The 18,403-nt window shown below is 51.2% G+C and overlaps 1 protein-coding gene across 1 annotated transcript in view; it reads right to left on the bottom strand.

Moving 5' to 3' along the window:
- PLEKHD1 (pleckstrin homology and coiled-coil domain containing D1) overlaps window positions 1-12,414 on the bottom strand; it is a 46,475-nt gene extending 34,061 nt beyond the window's left edge. The window contains exon 1 of the mRNA XM_522886.7: window positions 12,017-12,414. Coding sequence (XP_522886.3) covers window positions 12,017-12,165 — 149 coding nt within the window. The 5' untranslated portion in view covers window positions 12,166-12,414. The remainder of the gene's footprint in view (window positions 1-12,016) is intronic.
- Between the last annotated feature and the right edge of the window lie 5,989 nt (window positions 12,415-18,403).

Genomic DNA, 18,403 nt, shown 5'->3' with positions numbered 1-18,403 from the left:
TTATGCGGTTATTTTGAGGGTCAAATGAGATTGCGCTCATCACCCCACCAATCTGCGGAGGACTCAGGACAGTGCTGAGTGATGCATTCCATGGTCTGAATACAGTCACTGCAGTAAGCAGCACACGACTGTCTCCAGGGCCGCCATCTCCTCTCAATGGCTTTGGAAATGCTACTATGGACTCAATATGTCTCCTCAACGTTCATATGTTCAAGCCCTAACCCCACATGTGACTGTATTTGGAGATAAGGTCTTTAGGAGGTAATTAATGTTAAGGAAGGTCATAAGGGTAGGGCCCTAATCCAATAGGACTGTGGCCTTATAAGAAGAGCTCTCTTTCCTGGCTGGGTACAGTGGCTCATATCTGTAATCACGACAGTTTGGAAGGCTGAAGCAAGGGGATTACTTGAGCCCAGGAGTTCAAGACCAGCCTGGGCAACATAGCAAGGCCTTGTCTCTACATTAAAAAAAAAAAAAAAATTAGCTGGGCATGGTGGTACATGCCTGTAGTTCTAGCCAGGAGGCTGAGTAAGAGGATCACTTGAGTCCAGGAGTTCAAAGCTGCAGTGAGCCGTGATCACACCACCACTGCACTCCAGGGTGGCCTCCAGCCTGGGTGACAGATCAAGACCCTGTTGCAAAAATAAATAAATCAAACCTCTTTCACCCTCTTTTTCCTCTTCCTCCACCGTGTGGGGACATATTGAGAAGGTGGCCATCTGCAAGCCAGGAACAGGTGCCCTCATCAGAACCTGACCATGTGGGCAACTTGATCTCAGACTCTGCAGAAGTGTGACCAAATACACTTCCAGGGTTTAAGCCACCCAGTCTATGGCATTTTGTTATAGTAGCCCAAGCTGACTGAAACAAATAAATACCTTTATGCCTTCCTGCCACTTCTGGAGCCCCTCCCACTTAAGGAAAAGCACTGTGCCAGGGCTGGGAAGTGGGTGGGCAGAAGATCATTAGACACATGGCAAGGAGAGCACAGGGCTCTGGGGTCCACCAACCCCCATCCTTCAAGCTGCAGCCTCAGGCAAACTCCCAGCCTTACTAAGCCTCCCTTTCTTCCTCTATAAAATGCGGGTACAAATAACTGTCTCTTAGGGCTGTTATAAAGATTCCTCCATTGATTCAGCAATTACTGAGTTGCCACTGTGTGCCAAGCACTGCTCTAGGTGTTGGAGATACAGTTGTGAACAAGACAGACAAAAATCCCTATCTCCTTAGAGCTTACACTACTTGCATGTAGTGGGTGTCGGATGATGAATAAATGAGACATAGAGATGTCATGTGCCAGATGCTGATATATGCTATGGAGGAAAATAAAGCAGGTTAGGGGGAATTGGGAGTGGGCATGGGTCCATGTCAAAGAGGGTGGGCAGGGACAGCCTAGTTAAGAAGGTAATCTTTGAGGAGAGGCTGCAGGTGCAAAGGCCCTGAGGCAGGAAGTGTGCCTAGCTCTCGAGGGAACTGCAAGGCTGCAGCAGTTGGGCCAGATTGCATAGGGCTCTATGGCCATGGTAATGACAATAATGATCAAGCTAACATTTATATAGTACTTTCCACATACCACACCTCATTCCAAGCAGTTACTGCTATTAATGCACTTAACACCACTCACAATGATGCTATGAGAGAAATGCTCCCTGCATTTACATGGTCAGAAATGAAGCAGAGAGGAGGCATGACTTGCTGAAGGTCACAGCACTAGTTGGTAGAGGCTGGCTTTTTCTCTGAGTAAGAGAGACAGCCACTGGAAGGCTTTGAGCAGGAGTGACCTGGCTTACATTGCAAAAGTCTCAACCCTGCTGTGTTGAGGGCAGATTGTCAGGGTAAAGGCAGGGAGATTCATTAGGGGATACTGCCACATATCGTTAGGGGGCAAGAGAGGATCCAGTGGATGGAGGCATGTAAAGTCCTCAGCACTTGCCTGGCACGCAGAAAGTGTTCCCTAATGTCATAGCCCTTCTTCTCCTCGTGCTTCTGAAGGACAGCATAGAGAGGGGCAGGGGAAGGAAGGTGGATGTTCAGGGTAGTCTTTGCTCTGTGAGGGCCAGAGTTCAGTAGGGATTGTGAAGGGCCCACACATCACACATGCCACACCCGGCCTGGCTGCAGCTGTCCCCAGAATGGCTTGGGTGGAGATGGGGGTCAAGGGAGGGGAGCTAGCATGGACCTGGAGGAGGAGGACGATGGCCTGGCAGGCAGGAATGAGTTCGGCCCAACGGAGGGCTCACCTGGCAAGCACATTTCTAGGACCCAAAGATCTGGCCTTGCTTATAAACCTGTCTCAGTGACAGCCCTGCTATTTTAGCTGCCCCTTCTCAGCATCTTCTCAACAGGCAGGGGCTCAGAACACCAGTGCCCTGCACAGAGGAACGCTTCCTCTTCCCACCCTATTCCAAAGTCCCCTTGTTCCCTGACACTCTCATTCTGACTGCAAGCCAGGGGCCACGTCTTCCCAGGCCCTGCGCAGTTGGTCTGGCTAGAGACGGCCCAAGGGCGAGAGATGGCTGCCCTTTCTGCAGCTGTTCTCATGCATTGGCTTCTGTGCTAAGGGTTCCACATGTATCTGATCCATGTCACAATTGTGGACGGTTGGGCATTTTATTCTCATTTCACAGATGAGGAAACCGAGGCTTAGAGGCAAAATAGTGTATGCAAAGCCATACTCCTAGGGCAGAGGTGGAACTGGGATTGGAACCCATGGACAATAGTCCCTACACCTACTTCCCACAGCCACTGCCTAAGGAGCTGCTCCATCCAGCTCCTGACCAGGAAACAGATGGGCCAGAGGCTGTAAGTTTCGGGGTTGGGGTAGCCAATGTTAGAGCTCTGCCACTGACTGGCAATGTGACTGGGGCAAGTTACCTAATATATTTAGGCCTCAGGTCCCCACCGTGCAACTTGAGGATAATAATAATACCTATATCTCATAGAGCTGTCAGGATAATGTTCCCCTAAAGACTTAGAACATGGTGGTAAATACTTAATAAATGATTACTTTTATGATTAAAATTATTATTTATTATGATTGGGTTCAGACTCAGTAATAATAAGCTGCACTCTCCCCTGAACTCCTTTTCCATTTGTGCTCACAAGGCTGCTACTGGAGGGAGCTCTTGGCTCCAGCCCAGCTGGCCAGCTCCCTGACCTCCCAACACATGGCTTATCCCTGCATATGCTGCTTCCCCCTGCCCCCCGTGGGAAGCTCATCCCTCCTTCCAGACCCAACATCAATCCTGGGAGAAGCTTTGCCCATCAGCTCTGGCCCTTTTCTGTCCCCATGTGTTGGGGTGAAGCCCGGAGCATTGGGTGAGGTACAGGGCTTGTGTCAACGCTGGCTGTCTCTCTCTCCCATCATAAAGAATAGTATTTTCATTTCCAGATTAAAGAGCATTCGCAGGGTGCCAGGACACTCACCTTGCTAAGAGAGTGGCCAGGGAGAGCCTGGTTAAGAAGGTAATCTTTGAGGAGAGGTAAGGTGTTTCTGGCAGAGGAGCTGCAGGTGCAAAGGCCCTGATGCTAACTGTTTTATTGACTTTATCTTATTTAAATTTCTCATAACAACTCTAAGAGAAGTTAAATAATATGTCCCAGATCACACAACTCGGAATGGCGGAGCTAGGATAGTTGTAAACATGCTTGTTTTTTCTATTTCACTAGTGAGGAAACTGAGGCACAGAGGTTTCTCTAGTGAAATAGGAAACTATTTCACTAGAGAGGAAACTGAGGCATAGGGATTAAGCGACTAGTAAGTGGCAAACTCAGAACACGGTTATCTCTGCTGACAAAGCCCAAGTTCTCACCTGCTGTGCTCTGTGATGCCTGGTCCTCCTCATTACATGTGACTGGAATTGTTTCTCTTCCTAGAGCTTATCTCTGCTATCTCTGCAGAGTGACTGCAAGCTGCTGGTCAGCTCAGGTCAGAGAGCATGACTGATTCCCCTAGTACACCAAGCTACTATGCTGGGCCCTGGAGCTTGATGATTTGCTGACCTCAGGGAGCTGATAATCAAAAGCAGGAGAAAGAGTGTAGAAACCAACATACTTTTAAAAATAGCTAATATTGGCCGGGTGTGGTGGCTCACGCCTGTAATTCCAGTACTTTGTGGGACCAAGGCAGAAGGATCATTTCAACCCCGGAGTCCATACCAGCCTGGGCAACACAGGGAGACTGTCTCAACAGAAAATTAAAAAATTAGCTGGGTATGGTAGCTCGTGCCTGTGGTCCTAGCTACTTGGGAGGCTGAGGTAGAAGTATTGCTTGAGACCAGGAGGTCGACGCTACAGTGAGCTGTGATCATGCCACTACACTCCAGCCTGGGCCACAAAGCCAGACCCTGTCTCAAAAGACCCTAAAAAACAAAAACAAAACACCTAATGTTTATCAAGCTCCTCCTTTGTGCTAGGTGCTAAACACTGTTCTAGTAACAGTATTGTGCTAACTCATTCAACTCCTCACATGAGGTAGGTGAGGAAACTGGGGCATAGAGAAATTAAATAATGCCCCAGATCACATAGCTGGGAACGGGGGAGCTAGGATAGTTGTAAAGCATCAAGAGGATACACCGCAACATTGTAAAGCACCAGGGTAGGCTTTAACTTTGTAACATACCAGGGAAGTACTCTGCAACATCATAGCATACCACAGTACACTGTAACTTTACAACACGCCAGGAGAGTAGACTGCAACATTGTAATGTGCCACAATATATTGCAACATTGTAAGTTTATATTAGGTATAGGAAGAGTGAAGACCGGGAGGTATCAATGGTTTAGGGGTCCAGCCAAGGGAGTTCCCCAAGATGTGACAACTAAGCAGGGCTTTGAAGAATGAATAGGAGTATCTTGGGAATTTGGAAGGAAATGGAAATGGGAGAGATCCATTCCAGACAGAGGGAACAGCATAGGCAAAGAATAGTGTGTTCAAAGTTATAAAAATATCTCTGGTATTATTGGCAGAAAGTGCAAAGGGTCGGCGGTGGTGCAGGAGAGGTGCAGTAAGGAGTGAGTTAAGGTCAGAGAGCAGGGACAGAGCGGGGCAGAGTGAGTAGTCCTTGTGAAGACGCTGGACTTCTTCCTGCAGACAAGGGGAGCTGCCAGCAAGTTTCAAACAGGGCACTTATAAGGTCATATTGCAGTTTTAGCCATGGGGAAGTCCACAAGCAGGCAAAGGGAAAATTAAATTTATTGGGGGGTGCAAATCAGCAAGGCTCATCGAAATGTTAAACAAGGGCAGGGTGAGCAGGGACTGGGATGACACGATTACCAGGACTCTAGCTTGGGTCACAGAGTGGCACAGGTGCCATCCAATATGAATTAGGGAACCCAGGAAGGGTTTTCTCAAGCTTTAGCTTTGTCCCCATCTTCTGCCCCCCTCCCCAGTGCTCTGAATGCAACAAGGGCTCAACCAGAGCTTGATGGTCACCACTGCCTCATGATAAGCCCATCTGGAGCCAAGGAAAATGTTATCTAGAACCACAGGTATCTTCTATGTTGGGCAGGTCCTGTTAAACAAAGGCCTATGCAGTCTCTGTCCACTCAGGTGAGCTCCCTAATGTTTGGAGATGCGAATGCCACTGAGTTTAGGAGTTGGAGCTAGAAAGGGCTTTGCTTAACAGAGTGAAAGAAATTTGAATTTGGGGAAAATCCTGTAGGACAATAGGGAGGAGGAGTGATGGCAGAGTGCAGAGGAGAGAGGATCCTGGGAGGATCCAAGAGTCCAGAGACAGAGTGATGTCACCATCTCTGGTGACAGCGAGGTGGGGTGCCTACCAGGGACCTAACGCTCAATTTGAAGATGTTTGCAATTCTGTAATTTAAATACCTCCTCTGCCCTCCTCTTTGCCACAGCTTCCCTTCAGGATAGGCTGCTAGACTCATAAATACCTGCTGTGTTTATGCAGCAGTGTGGAAGGCTGGAAAACTGAGGCACAAAAGCTGAGTTCCACCTCTGGATGTGCAACAAGGACCGTGTACATTGGTCAGCAAATTAATCCATCAACCAAGAAACTAGTTTACAGCCTCTTAGGGATTAACAGAAACCTTGGTACAGATTTTAGACTTCCTTTAGATATGGGATTTGGTCTTGGGACCAAATTTATCTCACTCTCAAGAGAGCAGCAAGAGCCCAGTGGATGTGTGAGTTACACATGAGTTACATTTCACAGGAAGGCGAACATCCAGCCTGGCTTCCCCCTCTTCCCCAGGCACAAACTTCCAGAATAGGCCCAGCAGCCAGTCTCCCTCCTCTCCGAGCCTCCTGGATACTGAGAATGGCTATGTAGTGGGTAGAGCTGGAGAAGGACTGCCCTCAGAAGTGTCCTTTTCAGAACTGACAGAAGGAAGGTAGAAATGACACAGCCCCAGTATGTGTCCCTTGTGTCCATTCTGGATGGCCTGGTGTGCTCAGGAAATGCTCATCCTGGCCTGTGCTTCTCATCTGGCATCCAGTCTAAGATGGCAGAACAGTAGGAATTCTATCTGTGAAATGCTTGAGTCATGACACATTGGAGTTCAGAGAGATTATCAAGTCCAAGGGGGCTCAAAAAACTTAGTCCCCCTGGAACAAGTATTCCAACAACAGTAAGACAACCGTAATGTGTAAAACAGGAGTCCTCAACCCCTGGGCCCTGGACCAGTACCAGTCCATGGCCTGTTAGGAACTGGGCCACACAGCAGGAGATGAGCAGGTGAAGCTTCATCTGTTTTTACAGCTTCTCCCCGTGGCTGGCATTACCGCCTGAGCTCCGCCTCCTGTCAGATCAGCGGTGGCATTAGATTCTCAGAGGAGTACCAACCCTTTTGTAAATTGTGCATGGCAAGGGATCTAGGTTGCACAGTCATTATGAGAATCTAATGCCTGATGAAACCACCCCCACACCCACCCCTGTCCTTGGAAAAATTGTCTTCCATGAAACCAGTCATGGCACCTGGTGCCAAAAATGCTGGGGACTGCTGGTGTGAAACATATAACAGGTGGCTCATGCCTGTAAACCCAGCATTTTGGGAGGCCGAGGCGGGCAGATCACCTGAGGTCAGGAGTTTGAGAACAGCCTAGCCAACATGGAGAAACCCCATCTCTACTCAAAAATTCAAAAATTAGCCGGGCATGGTGGTACATGCCTGTGATCCCAGCTAATCGGGAGGCTGAGGTATGAGAATTCCTTGAACCTGGGAGGCAGAGGTTGCAGTGAGCCAAGATCGCGACACTGTACTCCAGCCTTGGTGACAGAAGGAGACTCTCTCTCAAACAAACAAACAAACAAAAAATATATATAACAGCGCAGAGGTATTGCTTGAAGTGGGTGGGGAGTCTTGGAGCTGTACCCCTGTTCCCCATTCCCTTGTGGTAGACTCAAGGCACCTCTGGGGTCATCTGTGGCACACAGTTTGACCCATCCCACTCCCACTCTATAGATGAGACACTGCTGGCCAGTGGGGTGAAATGCCACAGCCTGGATCATGCAGCTGGTTACTGGCAGAGCTGGGGCTGGAACTTGGAGCACCTGCCTCTAAGCTTAGATTCACTTTCTTTTTTTTTCCTTTTTTTTGAGATGGAGTATCACTCTGTCCCTCAGGCTGGAGTGCAGTGGCTCAATCTCTGCTCACTGCAACCTCCACCTCCTAGGTTCAAGCGATTCTCCTGCCTCAACCTCCTGAGTAGCTGGGATTACAGGCACCCACCACCATGCCTGGCTAATCTTTGTATTTTTAGTAGAGACAGGGTTTTGCCATGTTGGCCAGGCTGGTCTCCAACTCCTGACCTCAAGTGATCCACCCACCTTGGACTCCCAAAGTGCTGGAATTACCAGCCACCACACCCGGCCTTAGATTCACTTTCTACCATACCCACAGCTGCTCTCAGAAGCAATTACTTTGTTATTTTTAAGTCTTGGGTACAAGGAAGCTGAACTCTGTGCAAGCTGGAGGTCTGACCCATACACAGGTGAGACTCATTTTCAAATAGGACATCAACAGCCACGGAGGGCAGCTCCTCAGGGAGTGGGTGAGAAAGAAATGCCACTTGTTTGCACAATTAACTCACTTAACTTTGGCAGACCTGGTCTGGGTAAATAATCATACGACCCCAGGAAGCCTGACCTGATGTGTATCATTTCATTTATGGCTGGGTGATCCAGAGAGTGTGCCCATCTCCCTAACCCAAGGATTCACTGTAACCTGGATGCTACCAGCACAGAAAGGGAAGAGGGTGATGGGTAGAGGAATCTGAGGAGACTCAGAAAAGGCACCTTCCCCCTGCCTCTGTGCCTCAGTTTCCTATCCTGAGCTTGGGAGAACAGCTCTGGAACAAGGAGCCAGAGAGTGAAAAACACTATGAAATCTTCAGAATAAAGTAATTTGGTCACTTTTTTTTTCTGGAGGCAGAGACTGTTCCCCAAGTCCTTCTTCTTCATCAATGCTGAAAGAGCTCCTCTGCTCTGTCCCCTCCCCAGCTTCCCACACACATTAGCAGACGATCCCTGCCCCTCAACTGCCACCTGGTCACTGTTCCCCACACCGTATGTTGCCACTCTGGTAGAAGTTTGAATAATAGAAGTTTATTTTTTAAAGGGGGTCCTGCAGGCACCCTCCACAGCAGAAATGTTACAACTCTGCTTGTGGGATACCTCACACAGCCAGCTGAGGGGAATGCCAGGGGTGCCAGAAAGTGAGACCAAACCCCAGGGTCACCAGGGTGAGGCTGAGCCTAGTGCCGTGAAGCTGACAGGATAGGCTCTTCTCTCTGCTCTGGGAAAGCTCGGCATTGGTGTCACCTCTGGGAAGCAGTGCTGAGCACCAAAGTCAAAACCCTGGGCTCCAAATCCCTGTGGGAAGAAAGTCTCCTCAAGTCTTTTTGGCATGGTGACCCTCATCTGCACAGATAATCTTTACACACTGTACAGGTTGTGGCCTGAGATTTAGGACACATGGCCACTGTCTCCATGGCTCCACTGGCACCAGGTGGACACCATGAATCTTAGCTCCCTAAGTCAGGGACCCACAGATGCTCTGCAAGAGTAAACTGCGGAGCTCAGTTCAGGCCCTACTGGCTACCTTGCCCCTGGGGAGGAGAAGGGGTGAGGAGGATTATAGATGCTCCTGTTGCAGGAAGGAAGTGGGTGGGTCCTCCTCCTCAGGGGTTCCGGCCTTGGGAAGTGTTCAGCAGGGATTTGGGAGGTGGAATAGAATGCTGGAAAAAGCATTCAATCTCAGGAAAGAATTAGTCTAGGCCAAGCCCTCACAGCATGACACTGGCTGAGGCTGCGATTTCCCACCCCCTTCCTCTTTGTCCTGGCACTGCCCAGGTCTTTGCACTTCCATCTCCACTCACAGACCAAGATGAGGACACAGTCAACAGCCTTCCCTTCTAGACATCTCTCCCAGATTATCTGATCTCTGCTAATTAATGCTTTTGATTCCCTTCCCCTTTTGTTGCCCCCAGGAAATAAGTTGACCCTTCAGCTCAAGGGCACCTTCCCACCCCAGGCAGGCAGGGCTGCTTGGGCGGTGGAAGCTGGAGGCACAGGTCCTAAGACAGACCCTGAGCGGAAAAGGTTTTATAGAACCCAGCTGGCCACAGCCAGTTCTCTCCAGCTTATTCTTTACTAATGCAGTGCTGAGCCTTTCCAGGCCCCCTCCCCTTAACTGCTCCAGCCAGGGCATTGATCGCCCTAATGGCAAGGCTCTGCGGTGGCGGCCCTCAGCTGCTCTGTCCCCAAGTCTTCCTGTGGCTGCTAATTAGCTGAGCCCACAGACTCCACTTTACAAATGGGAAGCTGGGGCCCAGGGGGCCCTGATGGGAAGTGAGAGGGGGCTGAGCTGAGCATCTTTCTCCCCCACACCCAGGCCCTCTCTGGCTGGCTCTGTCACTGACCCAAGACTAAATAGCGTGTGTGTGTGTGTGTGTGTGTGTGTGTGTGTGTGTGTGTGTGTGTGTGTGTTGTGTATTCCCAGAACTGAGAACACAGAGGCCTAGAATGGGCAGGTGGGATGTTAGTTCTTTCTTGAGCCCCAGGTAGTCTTTGCACAGTGGCAGCTCCGAAATTCCTACAAAGGAAGGAAACCCAGGTAACAATCTCCTTGGAAGGAGGCTAAAGGACTTGACTTTTAGCTGTATTAGCAGAGCATACATACTGCTCAGACTCTGATTGCATCGTTTCGGGTGGCTTTGGGGGCCACGGTAGTGGATGGAGGAGAAGATGGAGTCTCTGGGTGGGGGACACTAAACCTCTCCAAGCCTCCTTGGCACTACCATTGTGCTTTTAGCTGGGGGCCTATGCCCTGTACTCCTGACACTTCCTAGCCCTGGAATCAACTGTGGGTGCAGAGACCAGGTTCCCAATGTACCTGCAGTGGTGAAGGGGAGGACCAGGGACATACCCTGGGGGTCACAAGCACCTAGCATTTTCTAGGGATGCTGTCAGGTGAAAATGTCTGGCAAGAGAAGTCTTGGTTGACAGGACCCAGAACAGCAGCCAGACCCAATAGAAAAGAAAGATTAACTATCTGGAGCTGCTGAGGCAGAAGAAAGATGGGTGGTCGGGGGAGATATTCTGCTAATTGTGCTTGAATCTACACACAGCCTCTCCACCCCAGCTCTCCTGGCCCTGGGGGCTGTAGCTCACATAGCACAATACTGGAAGCTCCCCAAATACACTCCATGTTGCTCCAAGCCTTCATTTAGGGGGTCAGAGATAAGCTCAACTTTGGAGGAACTCAAGAAGCCTGTATCCCATTAAATCCCAGAGAGAAACCTGTCAGAAGTAACAAAACAACATGAAACCAGAGATGTAAAATGTGAGCTACTGTCCACAGCTCCATTTGTTCTGCGGTCTTATAGAAACATTAAATTACTCATCAGAACAGAACATCAGCACCCGCCACTACCACATCCACATGATCTGTGGTCCTGGGAACACTGGAGGCCCCCTCTGCTCAGGGGCAGACTCATAGAGTGTGGGATGGGGAAGGGGCATCTGGATACCCCTGGTTTCCTGGAAGGGTCACACCTCCGCGGAAGGGCTGGACAGGGTCTGCATTCTCCAGGCCATACCAGTAGTGAATCTCAGAACTGAAATTGACTGGAGAGTGGAAACTGTCCAGAAAATGGCCCACAGCACCTGCAGCCAGTTGGGAGCTTCCTGCAAGTCCAGGGCTGTGAACTCCCTCTTCCCTCAATACCTCCCAGGCTAATTTGTAAGTGGAGAGTGGCTACCGATGTCCGCGGAGTCGCGTCTGAGTTGGGGACCAGGCAGCTGGGGCTGAAGGATGGTTGGGACTACCCTGTCTCTCTCCACCACCCCTTTCAGAGGATCAATCCTTGGCAGAACCAATCTATCCCCTTCTTCACTCCAGCTGCCTCCCTCCTTTCCAGCTCCTCCTCCTGAAGCACTAGAATCTCTCTTCCCTGTGTTCACTTTTTAAAAAATTATTTCAAGGGACAGTTGGAGGGGTTGCCAAGGTCACTTCCCCATGGACAAGCACCCTTCCTGGCCCTTCCTCCCTCCTTAGCCTGAGCCTTTCAGAAGGGCCAGGTCCCTCTCCGTCTAAGGGTGGGTGGTTGGCGGGAGGGAGACACTCAGGCCCGGTCCTCGCGGCCTGGGTCAGGGGTTGTGAAGACGATGGAATTGACAGTGGGGGTCCCGGGGTTGGGGGCACCTTTGGCTAGAGATGGAGTTTCTCCCTCCCCTCAGTCTGGCCTGATCTGACCTAGCTGGGATCCCACCCCGACCACGGTTTCTTCTGCCCACACCCAACATTCCCACTCGAGGGTCAGGTTCATTCCATAGAGAATTTGCCACCGCCCCAGGGCAGGGGCCCCATCCCCATTCTCCTGGCCCAGACTATGGTCCACATTTTCCTGCGGGAGCCAGTGTAGAGTGAAACGGGGTGACGCCAAGGTCACACAGGAAAGCAGAGGCACGACGGCGACTGGAGGGGGTGGGAGGGGTAACGAGGCCCAGGCTCTCTCCCCGGCGGTCTCCTTGGGGCGCGGGGGCGCACTCACCGCCGGGACCACTTGGCCGACGGCCTGCCGAAAGGCCTCTTCCACAGCACGCCGTAGAGCTGCACTTTGGTGCTGATGTCCAGGGCGTCCGAGTCAGCCTGCTCCAGGGACGGCGAGGGCGACACCGAGTTGGACTTGGACGTGAACATCCTGCCTCAGCGGGGCTGTGCCCGGCCCGGACCCCACCTCCCCGGGTTCGGCAGGGACGCGGGGCGAGAGGCGAGGGCGGAGCCGTCGGAGAGCGTCCCAGCGAGCAGAGAAGCAGAGCGGCCCGGCCCGGAGCTGCAGCATCAAAGCGCGCTGGGCACCGGACGCGGCACCAAGGGGGCGCAGGGCGCGTAGCCGGCGGCTTGGGCTCCGGATTGCAGAGGGCCGGGCGGGAACTCCGCGGGGAGGGTGGCTCAGCCTCGGGCCGGCAGCATCTCCTCCCCTCCCGCCCTAGCCACCCACCCCCCAGCGACAGCCCCAATTCTGGTGGCCCCGATTGGCTGGGAGTGGCAGGTGAGCCGGCGGGAGGCCGGCCTCGGGCGCCAATCAGGGCGGGCGCCGGCTGGAGGGCCGGGCTCCGTGCGTCTGGAAGGTCCCTGCGGGTCGCAGGGCCCGGGGACTTGGCCGCAGCGCGTCCCCGTCCCCGCCCCGCGCGCCCAACACCACCCCGGGGTCCCCCTTGGCGAGCAGCGCCGACATCGAGACGAGGGCCACGTCCGCTTTGCAATGGGGTTGGAGGCACTCCTGCAGACACCTGCTCGCCTCGGGGTGGAGGAGAGGACGGAGTTAGGGCGTGGGGTCACACACTCCGGCCTGGAATTCCACCGCAATTCCTACCGCTCCGTGAACTGCGGCGGTCTGGCTTTTCTCCCCAGTGAAGTGGCGATGCCTGATGCCCCGGGCAGGCGGGTGGCCAGGTAGGACTTCAGGAAGTGCCCAAAGTGCCCGCACGGGGAGGGGCTCCATCAAGATTGGGTGCCCCCCAACCCTTCCCCCTCAGGTGGGTTTCACTGTGCTCCGCCGCCGCCGCCTAGCGCTCATCGGATCGGATTTCTCTTCCTGGAATCTGACCGTGTCTGTGTCGGCATTTGGCACTCAACGCCAGTCTGGAGCTATCCGTGCAGTGTGTGTCCGTGATTTATCTGCGCGCCTGGCCCGCGCTCCCTGGGACCAGCTGTTCCATCCGCTTCCGCTCCTTTCGGAGTTGGCGTTTGGGGTGACCGGCTCATTTTCAGGCCAGGGAGATGCCGGCCGGGCCCCAGGGGACCGCCTCCTCCCGGCAGGTGGAAATGCTAGGCTGGCACAGCTGCCTGCCCCGCGCCACCTGCCAGGCGTGGAGACCGCGCAGTGAACGTCCGCCCGCCAGACCACGCCGCAGTCGCGCTTTTCCAGGACGAGGAGCCAAGGACGCCTCTGGAAGTCGGATTGCAACAGAAGTTTACAAATGGTTAGCCCGAGAGCCAGATCCACATTGCTTTATGAATTTGCCCCAAGTTTTTAAATTGAGGTATACTTCATGGTAAAATGCACAGACCTAAGTATTTCTTTGATGAAGGTATATAAGATGTAACCCCACCCAAAACAACAGACAGAACATTTCCATCACCTGCAGAAAGTTTCTTCATGCCCCTTTATAGTCAATCAGCCCCCCAACAACAACCACTTGTATCATTCTTACCACCTCTGCACAGTAGACTTAAGTCTTTGAATGTAATGCCTAAAGGCACATCCCCACAGGCCCCATCATCCCCTATTGTCTGACCTGCCTGGCCCCTCTGCAGGCATTTGGATGTGTGACGCCCACTAGATGTTCCCCAAGGCCATGCTAGATCTCCCCATTTTATGACTCTAGCTAATCATCACCCTGGTACTCTTCCCTTAACCCCCTCTGGGGTTCCCAAGCTCAGACAGCATCCCCATGTTGCTCACTGTCCAGAAGCGCCCATCTGAATTCCTTGCACTTCTCTCATGGCTCAGGCCCCCGTGCAGAACATCTCAGGCCAAGCCTTAACACAGGGCCCGGGGCTTGGGTCCATCAGGTGGGAGGAGGTGGGACTGGGAAGATGATGAGAGCCCGGGGCCAGAGTACAAAGTGGACATTTTCTGTATATTTTTTGTCTATTTCTGACACATGGTCTAATGCTTGGAAATCTTCCCACTTTAGGAGCCCTGCTTTTCTTTTCTTTCTTTTTTCTTTCTTTCTTTTTTTCTTTCTTCTTCTTCTTTTTTTTTTTTTTTAGAGAGAGATGGGGGTCTCATTATGTTGCCCAGGCTGGTCTTGAATTCCTGGCCACAAGTGATCTTCCCACCTCGGCCTCCCAAAATGCTGGGATTACAGGTGTCCTGCTTTTCTAAGATGAAAGCTAGAAAACTTGTGTTAGGAGCCTGTGGTCTGGAGTTCACCAGTCAAGGGCCCCTGACGTTGAGTTGCAGGTAACAAATGTGAGGAAAAAGCATACACACGCTTGCACTTTTCAAGGGAACATGGTGGCACATGCATCTGACGTGCCTTGGGTGACAGCTGTGTGCTCCTGGGGTGGCAGCAGCATGTGTGGTGGGTACCACAGCAGTCATGGGGAGGTGGGCTCCTAGTAGTGCACAAACAGCAGCAGCAAGAACTCGGGGGCAGCTGCAGCATTCTCATCCAACAGCTTCTGCAGCACGTCTTAGGTATGGTTCCTGGAAGCTTTGCCTCAGGCCTGGCTCCCTGGCTCTCCCAATATCCTTTTAGTACATTCATTTCTTTTCTGCTGAATCAGGTCAGTTGCAGCTTATGGCTGCTGGTGATGAGGACTAGTGGTGAGCTTGTGAGCCATGTGGGCCAGAGAAAGGCAGGATACCTGCAATCATTCAAAAGAAGTCCTGCACGGTAGGGCCCAGTGAGCCCAGATAATCCTGGGGAAGGCTGATTCCTTCAATAAGAGAAGTGAAGCACAGGTTTCTTCAATGACAAAGAGCAACCAATCTTTACCTATTCCCTCTGCATACAGGATGTATGAATAGACCTCAGATAACAGCAGTTAAGGCTGGGTGGAAGGAAGGCTCTGAGGCAAACAGCTGGAGTTTGATCAACCACTAGATACTTGAGTGGTTTCTGTTCCCCTTGACTAACCAGCCCAAACTGCACCAGGTCAGCCTTGGGAGAAGCTGTTTCTGCTTCCATTGGGTTCTCTACCCCAGCTGGTAGGAGTGCTGAATTCCTGGCTGAGTTCTGCAGAAGACAGAACAAGCCAGGTGCCAATCCTGTGCGCTAGACCAAGTGGGTCAGGGCCGCCCAATCTTGCCAGGAAGTAAGTGAGACCAGTCAGGGGTGAAAACTCAGGATCCCTAAGTGCCCTACACTGCTCAGACACAGAGCTGATGTTCTAATACATTATTTACAACAGACACATTTCATTTAATTTTTACTATAGACCTATGAGGTACATACATATTATTTTTAGTTTTCCAGATGAGAAAAATAAAGTTCAAAAGCGTTGTCTACGTAAGTCACATAGCTAGTAATTTCCCAGAACATGATATAGGTCCTAAATATGTGTTGAATGAGGGAAAGTGACAAGCTGAAGTTTGGCCTGAGTCCTTAGCCCTTCCCCTTCACCTTGCAGCACACTATCATGTGAAGTGAAGTGCAGTCTAGGAAATACTAGACCACTTTCAGTCTTTCCTCTCTTTTCAGGAATTTTTCTCAATTGCCAACTCACCTAGGGCTCAATTTCCTGTGGAACTGACGAAGCAATTCTACGAGTGCTACAGAATTTTAGCTGTGCTCAGGGATAGACTCCTAATGAACATATTTTGTTGTTGTTGTTGTTAGAGACAGGGTATCACTCTCACCCAGGCTGGAGTACAGTGGCGTGATCATAGCTCACTGCAGCCTCGACCTCCTGAGCTCAGGTGATCCTCCCATCTCAGCCTCCTGAGTAGCTGGGACTACAGATGCACGCCACCACATCCTGCTATTTTTTATTTATTTATTTATTTTAAGAGATGAGGTCTCACTATCTTGCCCAGGCTTGAACATACATTTTTATAATATTGCTTTTATCCGTAGTCTGCAGGCAGATGTGATAGTCCCCACTTTTCCATAAAACAAATATTAGCATGGCCATTTTAAGTGACTAGCCCATGGTAAGGAAATGTGTGAATACCATAGGGAATCCATCTCTTCAATCTTATATTTCAGGCTGGGCGTGGTGGCCCATGCCTGTAATTCCAACATTTTGGGAGGCAGAGATGGGTGGATCACTTCAGGTCAGGAGTTTGAGACCAGCCTGGCCAACATGGCGAAACCCCATATCTGCTGAAAATACAGAAATTAGCCAGGCATAGTGGCGCGTGCCTGTAATCCCAGCTATTCAGGAGGCTGAGGCAGGAGACTTGCTTGAGCCTGGGAGGCAGAGGTTGCAGTAAGCCAAGATTGTGCCATTGCACTCCAGCCTGGGAGACAAGAGCAAGACTCTGTCTCAAAAAAGAAAAAAAAAAAATCTTATACACAAGGGTATTCTTTAGCCCACTAAAACCAGGAATGGGCAGGAAACATTGCCTAATAGAAAATGGTGACAGAGGTCACCTGGAGTCATCGTTATTGGACTACCATGAGCCACAGAAGCTCCCAGCAACCTGGACAAAAGTGGCTCTTCCCATAGTGCCAACTCCTCAGCTCCCTGCCCCTCTGTCCCTGACCCCACCCTCAGGCAGGCCACGTCGTGTCTACTTGTTTCCAGGCTTGTGCCAAGTGAAGGACCCAGGAATGCTGCGGCTCTGGCTTCAGCACCGGCATCTGTCTGTCAGCTGGGCCCAGCCCAAGTATCCCTGAGGGGCCAAGAAGCAGAAGAGGCAGAAAGACCGGAGCTCTAGGCCAGGCCCTGCTGCAGCACCAAGTGTCATCCATGGAACCCCTTTCCCTCCTCCAAGCCTCCTTCCACCATTCAGGCTCCTGCCCTAGATTCCACAAGGCTGTGGCACCGATTTCAGCTGAAACCATACCCTCCTCTGGCTTCCCGTGGATCTTTGTCCATCGCCCATTCTAACACACGTCTGTCTGCCTTGTTTGGAGTTTTTCTGTATGTGTTTTCTTCCCTTTCAAACTCGGAGGTCCTTGAAGACATAGTCCAGGGCATGTGGTGGGTGCTCAGCAAATGCTTACTGAATCGATTTGTCCTCGCTTAGCCTCTGTTCAGGTGCTGCCATTTCCTGTTTCAATTTGCCAAACAAATGGAGACTGACCTCTCAGGTCCTCAATGTCCCCTCCTCTATAAAATAGTCTGCGTGTGTGGCGGCGGGGGTTGGGAACGTATGTGAAAGCAATCTCTAGATGGCAGATTGGTCACCTGCTTCTAGTGTTAACATAAGTTTAAGTCCAGGCTCTGCCACCAGCTGTATGAACTAAAGACAATCACTGGGCTTCTCTGGGCTTTCGTGTTCTGAAGGAACTCCTCCTTCCACTCCTCCTTCCACTCTCAACTTGCTTCATGTCCAACTTTTTTTGTTATTATTATTATTTTTTTAGAGATGGGGTCTTCCTATGTTGCCCAGGCTGGCCTCTAACTCCTAGGCTCAAGCGATCCTCCTGCTCTGGCCTCCTGAGTAGCTGGGACCACAGGTCCACACCACCATGCCTGGCTCATATTCACCTTTCTCACTAGGACTGTGCAATATCATTTTCTGGTGACTCTTCCCACCAACAGCTGACTCCCTAAATAATCCAGCTCCCCACCATCATGCGTGCTCTTTTCAAGGCCCCAAGCTGATCCTGTAAGTCTCTTGTGTAAAGCCCTCTGCTGGGTCCCATTCCCTTGACCCCAGCTCCTACCTCCTGACTTTGGCTCTAACACTGATACGGTTTGGCTGTGTCCCCACCCAAATATTATATTGAATTCCCATGTGTTGTGGGAGAGAACTGGTGGGAGGTAGTTGAATCATGGAGGAAGGTCTTTCCAGTGCTGTTCTCATGATAGTCAATAAGTCTCACCAGATCTGATGGTTTTAAAAAGGGGAGTTTCCCTGCACGAGCTCTCTTCTCTCATCTGTCACCACGTGAGACATGCCTTTCACCTTCTACCATGATTGTGAAGTCTCCCCAGCCACATGGAACTGTAAGTCCAATAAACCTCTTTCTTTTGTAAATTGCCCAGTCTCAGGTATGTCTTTATCAGCGACGTAAAACCAGGCTAATACAAACGCCCTTCACAGTCTAGTCCCTGGCCCTGTCCGCACTCAAAAGTTTGTACCAGTAGAGAAGGGCGCTGCTGAAAAGTTACCCAAAAATGTGGAAGTGACTTTGGAACTGGGTAACAGAGGTTGGAACGGTTTGGAGGGCTCAGAAGAAGACAGGAAAATGTGGGAAAGTTTGGAAGTTCCTAGAAACTTGTTGAATGGCTTTGGCAAAAATGCTGATAG

This window comes from Pan troglodytes, chromosome 15 (assembly GCF_028858775.2).
Source record: "Pan troglodytes isolate AG18354 chromosome 15, NHGRI_mPanTro3-v2.0_pri, whole genome shotgun sequence".
Taxonomy (NCBI): domain Eukaryota; kingdom Metazoa; phylum Chordata; class Mammalia; order Primates; family Hominidae; genus Pan; species Pan troglodytes.
The sequence above is the reverse complement of the archived record's forward strand: the minus strand, read 5'-3'. Positions and strand labels throughout refer to the sequence as shown.